Source organism: Stegodyphus dumicola, chromosome X2 (genome assembly GCF_044657685.1).
Source record: "Stegodyphus dumicola isolate Sdum_Otavi_A_Nest chromosome X2, ASM4465768v1".
In the NCBI taxonomy this organism is placed as follows: Eukaryota; Metazoa; Arthropoda; class Arachnida; order Araneae; family Eresidae; genus Stegodyphus; species Stegodyphus dumicola.
In genome coordinates, this window is record NC_140781.1 from 80621649 (window position 1) to 80640100 (window position 18452).

The following is an 18452-nucleotide window of genomic DNA, read 5'->3' on the forward strand; positions in this document are numbered from 1 at the left end:
ATTAAACTCACTTTTAACATGGGGAAAATTAAATATTCTTTTCTCCCTTAAAATAGGAATCGAATTTTCCTGGCAGGCTTTCAACATGAACTCCGCTCTTTTTTCGCGAATCAGACGTACAGTCACTCAGTAAAAAGAATGAGCTCGTGAACGAATAGCAGAATCTCTATTCCTATCAGGCTACCAACAAGAGCTCTCCGTGAACTGTAAAGAAGTTACCACTCCGTCTTCTAGAATAGAGTAAATTCGCTCGTTTAAGTGAATTGGTTCTTTGAATCAGTTCCGGAACGAATCGTCTAACTCTATTCAGTATGTCATCGGCAGAAGACAAAATTTTAAATTAATCCTATCAAACGTCAGTTACAAATTGAATAGCTCATTGTATAAGCAGAAACTTTACATTAAACATCCTCTATATTGCATAAATTTAATTAACTCTGCGGGCAGAAATTATAGACTTTCGAAAATTAAAAACCTACTTTTAAGCATGTTAGTGAAATTGAGAAGTTAAAGATCGTCAAAATGGAACAGAAATACTTCAATGTAAAATTTAAAATTAGGCAAAACAGCAACCTTTGTTCAAAATATGGTTGCTGTTCTCCTTGATTTTAAATTAAAGGACGTAATTAATTGATCTATGCCAACCACTCAATCACTTCAACCAGCAAAAATCAACAATCAGTTATATGAACTGTGTTCTTATCATATTTTGTGAGTTATATGCACTCGAGTACTAATCTGTGTATGTCATCACTTCGCTGGAAATTGAAATCGAATGAAAACTTCTAAGCAAACAATAAAAAACCATGCACACTAGCAAAGAGACAGAACTATAATAATCAATACGATAGCATAAACAATTAGCCATAACATTTATTGATTCTGGCACATTTAAAATTTGTCACAGCAGCGACAAGTAGTCATTCCTGAAGGAATTTCTGTTTACTTTCCTGTTTCGTTATCAGCCATGTACATTTATTTCTCAAATATCCAACACCGAAAAATTGTTTTAAATTAAATTATAGATTCGTTAATCATTATTAAATTAGAGTTTTTAGGAGTGCAAAGGAAATTCAAAGAAAAAATAACACCGCAAAAAAAAATTTAAGCACATATGAGGGGTAAAAATAAATTAAGATTTGCAATCCTTTTTCGTATTCCTTTTCTGCCAATTTTTTCTTACAAACTTTAAACAAATGGTTAGGGAATAAATATTTTATTTTATACTCTTTTAAGTTATTCTAACCAAAATTTAGTGACCAAATTTTATTCCTTTTGTATTTGTACGCATGAGGAGTAATAATTTTACCGTGTCTCGAATTTCACGATTACTTTGTCAAATTTAACCCTCTAAGCGTCAAGGCCGTGTATATACGGCCTAGAATATTTTGTGTGATATCTGTAAAAACGTATATATACCTAGACCTTAATATATGTCAAAGAAATTAAGGCAATATATCAAAAGTACACAAATCCAGGTATGAAATACCAGCAGAGGTTTTACCTTAAAATCAAACCAATTATTTGTTATAGTAGTTTTGGGAAATTTGTGCTTGGCTCTGGCCGCTCAGAGGGTTTTAAAGGATTTTCAGACGTTTCACAAATATCACAGAAATCCATGAATTTCAGATTTATTCTGTTTCTTAATTTATAATATAACTGTTGAATTATTTTTCAAGTGAATGTAATTTTATGCTAGGCAAACTGCCTTTTTAAAATTTTAAATTTTGCTACGTGACAACACATACTACATTAATAATGAAAATGTTTTATCATATGTATTAAAACAGTGTCTCTATAAATGAAAATATTGCTCTTACTTGATTATATGATAGCATTATGAATTTGACTGTATAGACTATATATATATATATATATATATATATATATATACATATGTGTGTGTGTGTAATGCTTATTTAATTACTAATTCTTCTGCTTCTTATCTAACACACACAATTTGGGAAACGGTAGTATAAATACTCGGATTTAAATTTAATTACCGCACTGGATTAAATCTTTTTCGAGCCTGACAAAGAGGTGCTATTCCAATTGCTTTCAATTCTATGAAAAGTTGGTACAAAATTTATTACTTATTTGCTTAGGCATGATATTCTGTTCATTAACTTTAGAAACGAGGACGAAACACCGATTTAGGCTGTTGTCCGAGATCTTTCGCAGAAACTACAGACAAAGAAATTTTGCATGAAATTTGTATCTTTAAGTTCCCGGTATAAAAGTTGATAATTATTAACTATGAGAACTATGAGAAATTGTCAGCATTTTCATTAGAGTTGCAAAAAACGCAAGAACTAAAGTAAATTTCCATCAGAAACACTTCTGCAGCTAATTATGTGGATCAACTCCTTCATAGAAAAAAGGAAACTTTTATCCTGTATTATAGTTTTCGGTGTTCGACTCGGCCATTTAGGAGTTTTTATCAAATCATGCTATTTAAACTGCGCGAGATATCATCTGGCATATGCATGCCCGATTCTTCTGAGGAAATGGAAGGCCAAATCCATAAATTGCCTTGATTCACATAAGAGCAATTATTAAGTTTAAATTGCCTTGATTCACATAAGAGCAATTATTAAGTTTACCCAAAATTTCCGAAGATGTAACATTAACTTAACAAAAAGGGAAGTCCAGTTTTCAGTTATTTTTGTGGTGCACCATTTTTTTGCATTAAATACATACATTATGTTTGATATAAAATTGTCGGCTGTTGTTACACATTTTAATGTAAGAATTTCCTGTCACACTGAAGTTAGAATTAAAATAATAAATAAAAGAAGATGATTTTGAAAATATACTTTTCCGTTCTAATCTTTTCTTTTAAAATGCATTTTTAATTTTTGTTCTACATCGATTCATCAATTCTTTGCCGTGAAGTCGTGCATCGCCTTAACATCGTAGCGTGGGTAGATGTAACGGGTGGCCATAATTAAACTGACAGTGCTCACAGTGTTCTGTAGCGCGATCTATTTGCGAGAATGACGCCACATTTTGTAGGAAGATTAAACAAGACGGGGGACGAAGGATTCCGCGAAAAAACAAATTAGTTCCAAAAGTCACCGCTAGAGGAATATTTGGCGCTGTGTTATAGAAAATAGAGTGTTAACAAATGCAAATCAATACGGAAATTACCTTTCATTTTGCATTCAAATGAGGTTCAATGTGGCTGCCGTTGTTGTGGACCACATATTGCATTTTGTGCACAGTACGCACAACAGCAGAAAGTAACATGTCTGCAGGAATCTCCACTAGAGTCCGTGATATGTTATCCTTCAACGTAGCCAGGTCCTGGATCACTCCTTGATAGACTTTGGACTTAAGGTAACCCCATAGCCAGAAGTCGCATGGGGTAAGATCAGGCCACGCAGTTGGAAAGTAGCGGCTAATGACTCTTTCTGTTGTGAATTTCTGTCGTAGCATCTGTTGCACCCGTACAGCAACGTGTGAAGGGGCTCCATCTTGCATGAAAATGATTTCCCCCAGGCATTGTCTTTGTTGAAGTGCCGGAATGACAAAGCTGTTCAACATGTGGGGATATTTCTCTCCGGTAACAGAACAGTTTTCCGGTCCTGTCGAGGTAATGTTCTCATAGAAGAATAGACCTACTATAAATTCCGCTGTGAACCCACACCAAACAGTTACCTTTGGTGAATGTAAGGGAATTGCTGTGACTGCATGTGGTGGTTTGTCATCCCAAATTCGGCAGTTTTGGGTACTCACGGTTCCATTCAGGTAAAAGTGGACCTCGTCTCTCCATAAGATTTTCTACGGCCAAGCATCATCCACCTCCATTCTGGCAAGAAAGGTGAAAGCAAAAGTCAATTGCTTATCATGGTCGGGGTACAGTAACTCCTGTACACGACCGATCTTGTACGGATAGAGTTAATAATCTTTCGTAAGATTTTCCATACCGTACTGTAAGGCATATCCATATTCCGAGCTACTCCACGAGCGCTAGAGGTGGCAGCACTATTGTCTGGTCCTCTGTCGACAATCGCCGTGGCAACTGCTTCGATTGTATCCTGTGGTACAGGTTTTCGTCCTCTGCCTGACTGCACCTTCAGAGAAGCTGTTTTCTCAAACGTCGCAACCATAGCTTTTAGCCCATTAACTGACACAGGACTGTTATCTTTACGCATTTTTTTGTGCGTTCTAAAAGCACGAAGAGCGGCTGACGCGTTGCACTGGTTGAGGTAAAAGAATTTGACCAGTAACGCACGCTCGACTAAAGAAGGAGACATTGCACATAAACTTTCTTTCCGATTGATTCGAAACGTAACACATTGCCTTTTAAAACCCATGCAGCTGGCACTGTGCGAATGGATGTAACGTGAAATTTGAATAAAGAACTTCTTCTTCTGCTCAACGTACGTGATATTGCAGATCACGAGACTTTATCGATGTTTATGTAGATTTTACGCTATTTTAAAAGTGTTGCCATATTGCACTTGAACTAAATCAGAAATTTGCATAATGAAAGGTAATTTTATTCCGTATTAATTTGCATTTGTTAACTCTATTACACAGCGCCAAATATTCCCCTAGCGGTGACTTTTGGAACTAATTTGTTGTTTCGCGGAATCCTTCGTCCCCCGTCTTGTTTAATCTTCCTACAAAATGTGGCGTCATTCTCGCAAATAGATCGCGCCACAGAACACTGTGAGCACTGTGAGTTTAATTATGGCCACCCGGTACTTTTCTGCTTTTCGGTATACAAAAATGATGTTTGGATAGTATATGCTAGATAGTTTTGAAGGCATTTTATGTGCAGTTGGGATAGTACTATAGAAAACCTTATGAATTTTCAGAAAAAATTCGCAAATCACTTACAGAGTGATCTCAGATAATCGGAATTCTACTGAATTTAGAAAATTAAAAAATACATATATATATATATATATATATATATAGACTTCTAATAAAAGTTTTATATTTCTTTAGCTTTTTGTAAAAGAATAAATTTTACTTAACTAGTAAACAATTAATATTAACTAACTGAATAGTGCTATTGATGTGTTACTAAGTTTCACTATTTACAAAAATATGTATGTATTTTAGCCCCTAACGTAATACCAAGTCGAAGAAGGCCGCGGGTCAGTGGAAGTTCTGGCCGTTATGACGTTGGTGATTTGGTGGACATCAACTGTACATCAGCAAAAGAGAGCACACCTCCAATTCTTAGATGGTTTATAAATGACAGAGAGGTAATTCTTAAACAATATCTTTTTGATTCTTTTCACGAAATCTAGTTTAAAGCAAGTTTGATTTCCATCGTCAGTGAATATTCGATACGAGTACGTCAATTTGGTATGAAACTATCATAAACAATTCATAAATAGGTAAAAAATAAGCGAACAGGGCATGTTTCGAGTGCATCAAATGACGCTATCTTCAGAAGACGTAAACAAGCAAGAACACACTATTTCTTGAGCGAAACGGTAACTAACACCTGGAAAAGTATGAAGGAAAAACTATCTGTCTATGTGTTTTCCTTTCCCAGATAAAGAAATGTTTTCGTGATTTCGAAGCAGTGCCCAAAACAATTAAAGAGTTAAATATAACTAGTTTAATATTACGTAATTTCTATATCTAAACGAAAAAAACCAGTTACTCATAAATCATACTTTTTTGAAGTCACAAGAGGTTTATAATTTTCTTCTTGAAACAATCAAACGGTAATCTTCATTTTGTATTAGTAGTCACTTCTTAACCGGCAACTGATTAGAGGATATAACTGAGAATGAGATGTTAGAATAACCGTCTTGATATTTCTCGTATTTCTAATCTTATTGCGTCTTTAGAATACCATTTCCATTTGGTGCAGTTACAGAAGTGCTTTTCGCTTTTAATTCCGGTATTGTTCATACGCAACTGCTGTGTATTTCAACTGGTATGAAGGTCCATAATTCTTCATTGCTCAGCCTATCAAGTCGATAAGATTCGAAATTTAAAATACATTTAGCAATGTTTCTTAGCTAAAGCGTTTAATAAATCCACTGAACAGTACTGACGGCTTGGGAATGTTCCAGTTATGAATTGGGGCACAAATGCTGGCTGAATGAATTGGGGCACAAAGGCTGCATTTGGAGAATAAGCAATACTTGTAATTACTTTATACTAATATTATACTGACATTAGACATATTTTAACCAGAAGATTCAATGCGCACAAAATAGCATTATCCCTTGGTACTTCACACCTTAATTCATAACTTTCCGATTGTTATCTTTTAGCAGAAATGACATTTCAGTGCAGTTTTGTCAACTTAAAAAAAGAACAACAAAATCACTTATAAAAAGTGCGGTCTGATGTATGACTTCTATTAATAGATTGTGATCTTAATATTGACATGATGTTAACTTCCCACTATTCATCGGTTTCATTGATTTAATATTAAAAAGCTCGATTTCTTACATTTTATTATTTTTTTATAAAAGCATTATATTTCAAATGATACGCAGCTAAATATTTTTATGTGTTTATAATAAAAATTACGCTATTAAATGCATTCATGACTTGTTGTAATAATGCAGAGCAATACTATAAGCATTGCAGTAGAAACAATAAGGTTTTAATCCAATTCATTCATTAATTCAGTTGATTATTTAAACATAAATATTTTATTATATTTATGAAGTAAATTTAATTAGTGAAGAGTAATTGTAAAATATTAATCAAGTAGTGTATATATATATATGTATATGACACATTTCATTATACATTACTTATTTCAAAATTTTAACCTCTAGGTAATGATGAATATATTTACACATGTACCGTATTTGACGGCATATAAGACGCACTGGCATATAAAACGCACCCTTATTTAGAAGACCACACACATGTAGATGTAGAAAAAGTTATGTGTGTCTAGACCTTTATCCGGGCTAAAAATAGCATTCAGTATTGAAAGTTAACCTGTGTCCTTCACGTATAAGACGCAGGTAACTTGTTTTGAGACCAAATTTAGGAAAAAAATGCGTCTTATAGCCGTCAAATACGATATATAAAGTAAGAATAAATTTAATAAACACTTAAAGAAAGTTTTAAATTTAAAAACTAATAACAAACAGAAGTACGTAATATACCGATTGTGTTTCAGTGCAAACCAGTCACTCCATCGCTGTTGGGATGCGTGTATTGCAGTTGGCAATCGCTCGTTTGAAAATTTCTTGTAAATATTAAATATTACATTCTTGTGAATATCTGTAATTAAACGACTTTTCGTTTTCGCAATTACCATGTTATTCGTAATTAATGATGTGTTTCTTCGTTCGCATTTCACATGCCATCATGTATTATCTAACTAAAACTGGTTTTTTTTTTTGTTACATCCTATCACTCCTTAAAGTAGCAGTCCTCTTTCTTGTTACACCCTACACATACATACATACATACATATCTATCTATATATAGAGAGCTTAAAAAGAACTGAGGGCGTTACAAAGAAATAATTAAAATTAAGGTGACAATGACCTGACAGATAATGTTTTCCCAGTCATGATTAACTTGTAATTTTCTTTCATAGAAAGGTTTCAATAATTTATCGGATTTAACTTTTAATTAATTAGTCTTAGGCTTTCTTTAGGTAATTATGAACGTATAATTAGATATCCCGCTACTATTATGTAAATGAAAAGTATGATCAAATAAACAAAAAGTAACACACGAAGTAAATGACGCAGCAGAAAATAGAGATTTAAAAAAATATGCAAAATTTTATGCAACTTTTTTATTATCGCGAAATGTTACTTGACCCTGAATTTTAAATTAAACGAATGTTCTGTTTTGGGTACTGATTATATCGTTGAGATATTATTTTAATTATTTATTAGACTTAAAAAATGGACTCATCGTTTGTAAAATACCTGTTAAATTTACTCTTCGCTCCATAGTTTCCAAACAATATTACATTATTTCTGAGAATGAGTTGGCTGACCAGCTATCACATGAATTCTTCAAGGGAAAAAGACAATTTAACATCTTGTTAATACTTTGGTACTCTGAGGTTTTCTATGATATTACTTGTAACAAAATCCATTTTGTTCCTTCTCTTCTCTGCAAGAAAATCTTATTAGCATTAAAATATTTGACCTAATTATTTCTCAGTTTTAAACATACCGTTTCACAAATTGTGAAGCGGAAGAATATCAAGTTTCAGTATGACAAGAAAAACATATTAGAATTACTATGGAACATACTATGGAATTCTATTAACGTTAAATGAAATATTAGGAACTACAGCAAAGGTAAATTAGTGCGTGTGTGTGTGATTATGGCAAAGCCTCGAGGACTATCTGCCTAAGAGGAGGAATGCCTTCGTGGAGGACTTTCTAAGGGAAACTGGCTCGTATACACGTTACACATGGGGAAAACCACGAAAACGCCCATGCAGCCAGCCCGTTCGCGGGATTCGAACCTCGGACCGAACTACCAGTGTTCAGCGACTTTACCGCTCGGCCGCTGGTGGGCCCGGTAAATTAGTGCAGATGCTGTGAAAAGAAAACATTAAAGTGACAGTTGTATAAATGTGGCAGTTGGGTATGAAGTTCTTCTCAGACATATTAAAATGTTAACGCAGTTTTCTTCTTCATGGTGTAAATAATTCCTACCCTGCTTATTGTGTGCCTTCGTGGTGTAGTTGGACGCACGTCCGGCTGACAAACGGAAGGTTGAGAGTTCGAATCCTGGTGCCGACATCGCTGATTGTTCGTATTTCATGCATCAGCAAATCTAATGTCTCTAAAACGGTACCTACATTAAGGGTAAAAGTTGAAAGTTCGTTGCTATACTCGTTGACTTTTAAAATGCATTAAAATATGAAAAATAAATTTTAGGACGGCATAGCATTGTAAGAATTTAAAAAATTTCAATGTCCTATAGATGTATGTGTCAGCAATTAATATACCATGCACGAAAATAAGGGAGTTATTATTGAACTAGAATTAGTATTCATTCTCAGCTTCAAAAATCAATATCATCCAGATTCAAAATTGATTGCTTGGGCATCAGACAACAGGCATCTCTATAAGGGATTTGATCTATATAACAAAGTTATACGGAAAGAGACTTTAACCACAGGCGCAGTTTATTTGCTTGAAACTAGATTTACAATAATTAAAAATCTGGTTCGTTTTTAAACTTCCTTCACTTTCTTGTGCATCCTGCGGATAGGAATATCCTGGGGAGAAGCTGGCAAGTTTTCTCACGTTAATTAACAACGGTGAGCGCCGACGCCGTTTTAGTTGCGGCCACTGCCTGTTGCGAAGCATTATTGTAATGACCTATGGGACTTATTTAATAGAGTGGTTTTGCTTGTTACACCAGTGGTTACCTTCCGAGATAAAATCCCCAGAGTTTCACCACCAACGTTCAAATCCATAAAGGTATTGTTCGAAAATAAACTTTGGATTAATACGCACTTAAGCTACATAATGGAGTAGAAGTGACAAATTGAAAATCGGCTCCCGCGTTTAATCTAAAAATAAAATACTTTTTAAATTCCCTGGTGTGAGATGATTTATACTTTAGGATTCAGTTACATTTTCATCCACGCCCTCACTCTCTCCATTTCACTGTTTGTGGAAGCTGTGAAATTAACCAACACCAGAAAATTAGACTGAAGTGTCTATAATTATTATTGAATACCGACGGTGTGAAAACCTTTTACTTCCCGTGACCTCAAGGGCCTTGGGGGTTACCGCTGGCAGAGATTAAACAATTTTTTTTTTTACCGTAGGCATTATTTAGGCCGCTGTATCTGTTACTTTTAGGATGTTATGAGTTTGTTTACTTGACTGATAATCAGAAAAAATTTGAAGCCTGGAAGTTTATTTACTTTTATAACCAAACTATAACTTTGTGACAACTATCTATCTTCCCAATATATATGCTGTAATTATGCTTCACTATTCCGCTAGCTGTCTTATAATCATAAGTCTAGTTGCTATAAGGGTTCAGTTTTATCATCAAGTACCTTTGAAAGGAACAAAATATTAAGTTCTAAATTTAACTGGAGGTATAAAAATATTTATGAAAAAATAACTCTCAGAATTTTATTTTGTCTCTCAGAATATCTATTAAATAATTGTAGTGTCATATAGCACATCCTCTGGTTCGACATGTGCATACAAACTAAAGGCACAATGAATTTAAATTAAATTTAATTATATGAGAATGCTCTTCACAAAATATCATATTCCTGTTCAACTTTCTCATTTATTCATAGACTATTGTTGTGTAGCGAATTTAATTTAATTAAGTGATTCATAAAAATCAAAATTTTAAGTTGTAATTATTCAAAATTTGAGCTACACAAGTTTGGTTACATTCTTTTTGGGCCTATTAATTCTAGTGTAATATATTTTGGCTTTCCGAGTTTACGCGAACTGCGTCTTCAATCTTGTACACGCGAACAATGGATAAGTATTTTTGTTTCTGCGTAATAAACTCAGTTTTTCATGTCAAAAATTAATTTGATTTCTTAGTATTTAATATCATTAGTTGCAGAAAAATTAGCTCTTTAATTTGGCATAACTTTCATTTTTCTAACTTTAATTGCATTTCAGTTATGAGCTTTAATTAGTAGATTTTTCTTCGTTTCGCTTGTGATTTAGTTAAAGGGGGATGAAATGCCTTCTTTCCGGTTGAAAAGTCACTTTTTGCGAGTTTTCAGAGTTTTCAGCGTTCTTTCGTTGGGACCCTTGCAGGGTTGTTGAAATTCCTAATCTCCCCCGGTTGCAGGTGGCAGTTATTTGGCGAGGGTTTGGCGACTTGGATTTTCCGTTGAGGTTTCAAAATAGTGGTTTTGGCGAGTTTGATAACATGAGGGTATGCTGTGATTGCAACTATTTCAACTTTCGGTGAAAAAATGGGTTGCGCCAACTTGGCAGTCCGGCGCTCTCCCTTTTAACGGGTTGTTTTAGGGGACGAGCACACTTTTTGCACTTTCTACTTACCATCTGACGCTGTCTCGTTGGCAGCAGAATTTCATCTTGGAAAATGCATTTTTCCGTCTTTGGAGCTACGGGCCTCTTGCCCTGGAGTTGTGAACGAGGAACTTAGTTGCACGAATTATGACATCGACTAAATTATAGGCTCTTCATAGCCGTGCCTTAATATGTAAGTTACTCAAAGATAATTAAAATAGGAAAAAGCGAAGAAGAGTGATGCTTAGTTCTAGTGCCGTTAAGAAGAAATTTCAGTCTCTCCTCCATGAATAGTTTCCATCTGCTTCAACCTTCCTAATCTTTAAGAATTAATTGCCGCCATCCAGAGTCTTCTGCTTCGCTAGCTCCGGTGTCCAACGACAAAAATGCTACTTCAATATTGGATTGGATTTGACTTTTTTTTTGAAAACTATCAACCCTCGAACTCTTTTCATTTCCTACTACACTCAGCAGCCGTCCTCCTTGGCATCTTGATAATTTGTAAATATGAGGGCATTTCTCCTCCTCCTGTTCATCTGCAGCTTGTATTCCATCAGATAAGTTCCTTTTATTTGTTTTCTTTTATTTTGTTGGTCGGAGATTTAAAAAAAAAAAATTTATAATAGGCAATTTGTATAGTAAGGTTTACTAGACATTCCTAATAAGTAATTCTAACAACTAAAATAGTTAATAGTGATTGAAATAACTTAATTAGTTGAATTAAAAATTTTGTAGTTGAGTAAACTAACCTAATTCTAATGAAATCATTTTGTTGTCCATTAAAGTAAATTATTAGATTGGCCAAAGGAAATATACCATTATTTAAATTAGTTAATTAAAACTGTGAATGTAAATTAGTCTGATTGGTTAAGGAAATTTATTCTTCATTAAATTAGTTAATTGAACTTGTGAATTTCTTTCTTGGTGAAGATTGATTGGTACAGGTGTCATTAGTTGAGCTTCTTTGCTCCTCTTAGGGATTAAATTGCTTCTAGGATGTAATAGCTGATTTTAATTAACATATTACCCGGTTAAATCATTCTTTTGAAAATAGAAAGTTACTATGTGCAATAACCAGAATTACATTGGTATTGATTACTCTGTGTGAAATGTTTTTTTTTGGAATGTATAACTTGTTAATTATTATTTTTTTTTCTCCCCGGGGAGGGTATTGTTAATTTATCCAAAATTTTATCTAATCATATTTATCTGAATGTAATAGCAATAATAGTTTGATATTATTGAGTCTAAGATAGAAGTAATATTACTCTGTAGAGGTATGCATTTTGTTGAAAGCAATATTTTACAGTTCAGCTTGAATCAGATTTGCTTACTAAGTTAATTCTGCACTGTGTAAAAATCAATATGTTAACAGTACGGATTGAATATTAATTGCTTACAAATTACTGGACTAAGTAACTCTTAAAAATTTTAATAAATAGGCTCACTTTTCTAGATCAGTCAATGTTTATTTATTTCTCTGTGTGTGTGCTCAATGATTTTTACCCGTCTCATTCTCAATCGATTTCAGGGTTAATCCGAAAACACAACGCAAATGTACAGGGTTATTGATATTAATATATTACTGTTAAAAAATTTAAGTGTTATGTCAACTGAGTAGGAAAACATAACATTATTGGTAGTGATGATTTTTTTCTCTATAACATATTGGTGCCATTTGATTTCTACGTAACATTATTGGTGCCGTGAACTTTCGAACCAAATTTTTTAGCACTTAACAATTTTGTTGTGCTGTTTATTTTTGCATCACTTTTGGCTTGTGCTTATAGTGGAACTTAATTTTGACTTGAGACTGGTGATTGTCATGTGCACTATTGCATATTTATGTGAAAGTTTTCTTCCACATGTCTAGGCTTTTTACTGAAAACCTACTCGTTAGTTAGTTACAGTGACAGGCCTATACAGTGGTCGTATTACTGTGCTTATTTTATACTTATTGTTTGAGGTTGCATACCAGATATGTACTACTGATACACATTTGGACTTTAAAACTATTGTATCCAACACAAACATTTTCACGCAGTACCTGTTTAGTTAAGTATTTTGTTTTGTGCAAAATTTTGTATTGCTTGTTTACATATTGATTTTGAGGATTACTGTTTCACACTTTTGCAACTGTATGTTTGCAACATAAGGTTAAAAGGCACGCGTGTTAATCACACATTGGGATACATCCCTATTCATGTGCTTGCAATTACTGATATACATTTATCATCACTTTTAAGTTTTGGTGAGAATTGCATTTGTGTTAATGAATTGATTTTTTTTTTTGCGTATTGCATTTTGAGTGATTATTTTGAAGAATTTTAATTTTAATTAATTGAATTAGTGTCAGAGCAGTATTTTTGTGTTCAAGATTTAGTAATTTTTTCTTTTAAAACCTCTTGAGATGTGTTATTGGATTTGTTTTCCATGGAATCAGTACCTAATTGAATTAAGTTAAAAATTTGGAAATTTGAAATGTTGAAAAATCTGAAATGTTTGTTTCTTAAAGTTAATTTTGGTTAGATTTGTAAAGTTGCGCGGGACCAGTGATAGTTTACATAAGGATTGATTGAATTTTTTTTTTGGAAGTTAATTTTCAGCCGGAGTGAAGTTTCTTGTTTAGCTTTCTGAATTTGAGTAATTGAATTTCTACCTAGTTTGAGAATTCTGTGAACATTTATTGCTGTCTGAGAAATGTCTGAAAACAGTAGAATAGTGAGTTTTGCGTTTTACAGCAATTTTGAGTTGTGAATTTTGGAAAAACAAGATTTTTTTTTTGGAAGGTAGAGTTGGTTTTGTTTGAAGTTTTGGAAATGTAGTTAAAAGATTTTTGGAAATGTAGTTAAAAGATATTATTCTTACTCTTAACTGTTGGCTTTTCAAGTAGTTTTAAAGGTAGACTCATAGTGAGGTTATTTGTGAGTGGTCTAACATTGGTTTTAACAGTGATTTTTTTTTGGTTTGTCAATTTTTGAGCTTAATAGCTTATTGTTTTGATTTTGAATTTAATTTTTTCTTTGGTTGAACTTGTTGCAGTGTTTTAGTAACTTCAAAAAGTGGATGTGAAATGTGTTTTGGGAATTTAAACTTTGATACGAATGGAAGCGAAAAGTTTTGAGAAGTATTTTGATTCGATTTTCATATTTTAAGAGTGATTAACTCCACTGAGTTTGTACTGAGTTTCTGTTTTCAAGTTGGTTGTCTTTCAAAAACTTTTTCTTTTCTGGTTTCTGGTTATACTGTGTGGTTACTGAAAAATTTGTGATTGCTCTTGAGGCTTAGTGTATTTCAAGGAGTTTTTGTTTTGAAGTGGTTTAAGGAGAAATATAGAATTGGGTTTTGTGAGATTTATGAATTTTGAGATTTTGAGTTGAGATTTTTTTTTTGTGTAAACACTTCCCTCTTGTCTGCTTTTGCATTTTTGTGCCTGCAGTTTTGTAGTTTTGTTGTGAAGTAGTCATGCTTACGATTGCTACCTAGAGTGCAATGCATACTCTTCATCTTCTTTAATTACTCTCCCGGAACTAGACTTTGAGAACATTGGGGCAGCACTGTTTTCTTTAAAAATTGTGGCAAACCTTTTGTTGGGCACCTTCTTGTTTACGTGTAAATTCTGTGTGTAACCTGCTTCAGTTCTGGTTTGTTGGATTCATTTTGGCTATTTTCGGAATTTGATTTTTTTTGGTTTGAGCTTGAATTGTTTATGAATTTGATTTTTTTTTAAGAGTGTTAGTTTTGTTTTCTTGAAAAGATTAGTTAAAGGTTTTTCTTCCACATTTTTCAACTGGTTTGCTCTAGGAGTTGTCTGCATTTGGTGAATTTCTTTTAGTTTCGGTTTCGAGTTCTTGACACAATAGTGTTTTGTTTTTAAGGATTTTTCGGCTGGCCCGAATTTTAATTTCCTTGTTTCCAGGTAAGTTTGTCTAAATTTTTTTCCCCTTTTGCTTCTAGATGCGTTCTAGTTTTTTCGGCTTAATTTTTTTTTGGTCACGTTCTCTTTTCCGTTCCTAGGGGTGTTCTCCGTTTGTTTCAACTTCTGGTTCAGTTCAGTGTGTAATTTTTAGGATTTCCTTTTTTTGTGTCACTGTTGGTTGACTGATTTGTTAAGGTGTAATTTTCACTCACTTGTGATTTTTTTTTGTGGTTTCTGTACTTTTGTTAACTTGTTTTGCAAATGGATTTTTTTTTGACACTTCACTCCTGCTGCTGTTTAATTGGTTATTCGAGTTGGAATTAGATTTTGAATTTAATTGATTTAAACTTGTGCTTTGTAATTTAATTTTAATTTTTTTTTCTCACTGCTCTCCGTGACAACTAGCTTTGAGTTGATTATTAGTTTGGTGATTAACATGTGGTACCATTATGTATTTTTTTTTCCTCTTCGTATTTAGTAACTTATGTAAAACTTTTCCACTGTCTGTGGTCCTAAAATTTTTTTGGCTTCGCCAAAAACATTTTTTTCACGATCATCGGAGGGATGTTGTGTAGCGAATTTAATTTAATTAAGTGATTCATAAAAATCAAAATTTTAAGTTTTAATTATTCAAAATTTGAGCTACACAAGTTTGGTTATATTCTTTTTGGGCCTATTAATTCTAGTGTAATATATTTTGGCTTTCCGAGTTTACGCGAACTGCGTCTTCAATCTTGTACACGCGAACAATGGATAAGTATTTTTGTTTCTGCGTAATAAACTCAGTTTTTCATGTCAAAAATTAATTTGATTTCTTAGTATTTAATATCATTAGTTGCAGAAAAATTAGCTCTTTAATTTGGCATAACTTTCATTTTTCTAACTTTAATTGCATTTCAGTTATGAGCTTTAATTAGTAGATTTTTCTTCGTTTCGCTTGTGATTTAGTTAAAGGGGGATGAAATGCCTTCTTTCCGGTTGAAAAGTCACTTTTTGCGAGTTTTCAGAGTTTTCAGCGTTCTTTCGTTGGGACCCTTGCAGGGTTGTTGAAATTCCTAATCTCCCCCGGTTGCAGGTGGCAGTTATTTGGCGAGGGTTTGGCGACTTGGATTTTCCGTTGAGGTTTCAAAATAGTGGTTTTGGCGAGTTTGATAACATGAGGGTATGCTGTGATTGCAACTATTTCAACTTTCGGTGAAAAAATGGGTTGCGCCAACTTGGCAGTCCGGCGCTCTCCCTTTTAACGGGTTGTTTTAGGGGACGAGCACACTTTTTGCACTTTCTACTTACCATCTGACGCTGTCTCGTTGGCAGCAGAATTTCATCTTGGAAAATGCATTTTTCCGTCTTTGGAGCTACGGGCCTCTTGCCCTGGAGTTGTGAACGAGGAACTTAGTTGCACGAATTATGACATCGACTAAATTATAGGCTCTTCATAGCCGTGCCTTAATATGTAAGTTACTCAAAGATAATTAAAATAGGAAAAAGCGAAGAAGAGTGATGCTTAGTTCTAGTGCCGTTAAGAAGAAATTTCAGTCTCTCCTCCATGAATAGTTTCCATCTGCTTCAACCTTCCTAATCTTTAAGAATTAATTGCCGCCATCCAGAGTCTTCTGCTTCGCTAGCTCCGGTGTCCAACGACAAAAATGCTACTTCAATATTGGATTGGATTTGACTTTTTTTTTGAAAACTATCAACCCTCGAACTCTTTTCATTTCCTACTACACTCAGCAGCCGTCCTCCTTGGCATCTTGATAATTTGTAAATATGAGGGCATTTCTCCTCCTCCTGTTCATCTGCAGCTTGTATTCCATCAGATAAGTTCCTTTTATTTGTTTTCTTTTATTTTGTTGGTCGGAGATTTAAAAAAAAAATTTATAATAGGCAATTTGTATAGTAAGGTTTACTAGACATTCCTAATAAGTAATTCTAACAACTAAAATAGTTAATAGTGATTGAAATAACTTAATTAGTTGAATTAAAAATTTTGTAGTTGAGTAAACTAACCTAATTCTAATGAAATCATTTTGTTGTCCATTAAAGTAAATTATTAGATTGGCCAAAGGAAATATACCATTATTTAAATTAGTTAATTAAAACTGTGAATGTAAATTAGTCTGATTGGTTAAGGAAATTTATTCTTCATTAAATTAGTTAATTGAACTTGTGAATTTCTTTCTTGGTGAAGATTGATTGGTACAGGTGTCATTAGTTGAGCTTCTTTGCTCCTCTTAGGGATTAAATTGCTTCTAGGATGTAATAGCTGATTTTAATTAACATATTACCCGGTTAAATCATTCTTTTGAAAATAGAAAGTTACTATGTGCAATAACCTGAATTACATTGGTATTGATTATTCTGAGTTAAATTGCTTGTAGGATGTAATAGCCTGATTTAATTAACATATTACCCGGTTAAATCATTCTTTTGAAAATAGAAAGTTACTATGTGCAATAACCAGAATTACATTGGTATTGATTACTCTGTGTGAAATGTTTTTTTTTGGAATGTATAACTTGTTAATTATTATTTTTTTTTCTCCCCGGGGAGGGTATTGTTAATTTATCCAAAATTTTATCTAATCATATTTATCTGAATGTAATAGCAATAATAGTTTGATATTATTGAGTCTAAGATAGAAGTAATATTACTCTGTAGAGGTATGCATTTTGTTGAAAGCAATATTTTACAGTTCAGCTTGAATCAGATTTGCTTACTAAGTTAATTCTGCACTGTGTAAAAATCAATATGTTAACAGTACGGATTGAATATTAATTGCTTACAAATTACTGGACTAAGTAACTCTTAAAAATTTTAATAAATAGGCTCACTTTTCTAGATCAGTCAATGTTTATTTATTTCTTTGTGTGTGTGCTCAATGATTTTTACCCGTCTCATTCTCAATTGATTTCAGGGTTAATCCGAAAACACAACGCAAATGTACAGGGTTATTGATATTAATATATTACTGTTAAAAATTTAAGTGTTATGTCAACTGAGTAGGAAAACATAACATTATTGGTAGTGATGATTTTTTTCTCTATAACATATTGGTGCCATGATTTTTCAACATAACACTATGAATAAAAGTAGGTAACAATGGAAATTCAAATGACAGAAACATCTGAGTAAGTTTAAATAGCAGCATGTTTGCATCTGAGCCAAACTTCAGATGCAGATCAGCTAGTATTTATTGCTGTGGAAAACTGAATTAATGGACAAAATTATTTTTATGTATAGGATTAGATTTTTACAGACCGTAAGAAATTTGTGGAAACAGTGTTACCAACCTCTCCATACAGTAAAAGGGAATAAATAGTCTTGTTAAGGATTATTCTTTGATATCGCCAAGAGATGGCGTTAGGAGTCCATCTATTGGCTTACTTAACCTTTCCCCTTCTGAACACGTGACTTGAAAAAATATTCTTCTTCTTGAAGGTAGAATTTCGATGCACTACGCAATAGAATTCGATTGAGATTTTAGCTGGAACTATTCAGTTCTTACCTTTTGAGCATTAAATATTCGATTCAGGCATTCTAGCCTACATTGTATATATGTAAATATTAAGTTTAATTAAAATTTATGG

General features: G+C 33.2%; 1 protein-coding gene across 1 annotated transcript in view; it reads left to right on the forward strand.

Annotated features, from left to right (window-relative positions):
* The window catches only part of LOC118197948 (uncharacterized), a 350563-nt gene that overhangs the window by 258408 nt on the left and 73703 nt on the right, over nucleotides 1-18452 (forward strand). The window contains exon 6 of the mRNA XM_085809172.1: nucleotides 5077-5222. Coding sequence (XP_085665298.1) covers nucleotides 5077-5222 — 146 coding nt within the window. The remainder of the gene's footprint in view (nucleotides 1-5076; nucleotides 5223-18452) is intronic.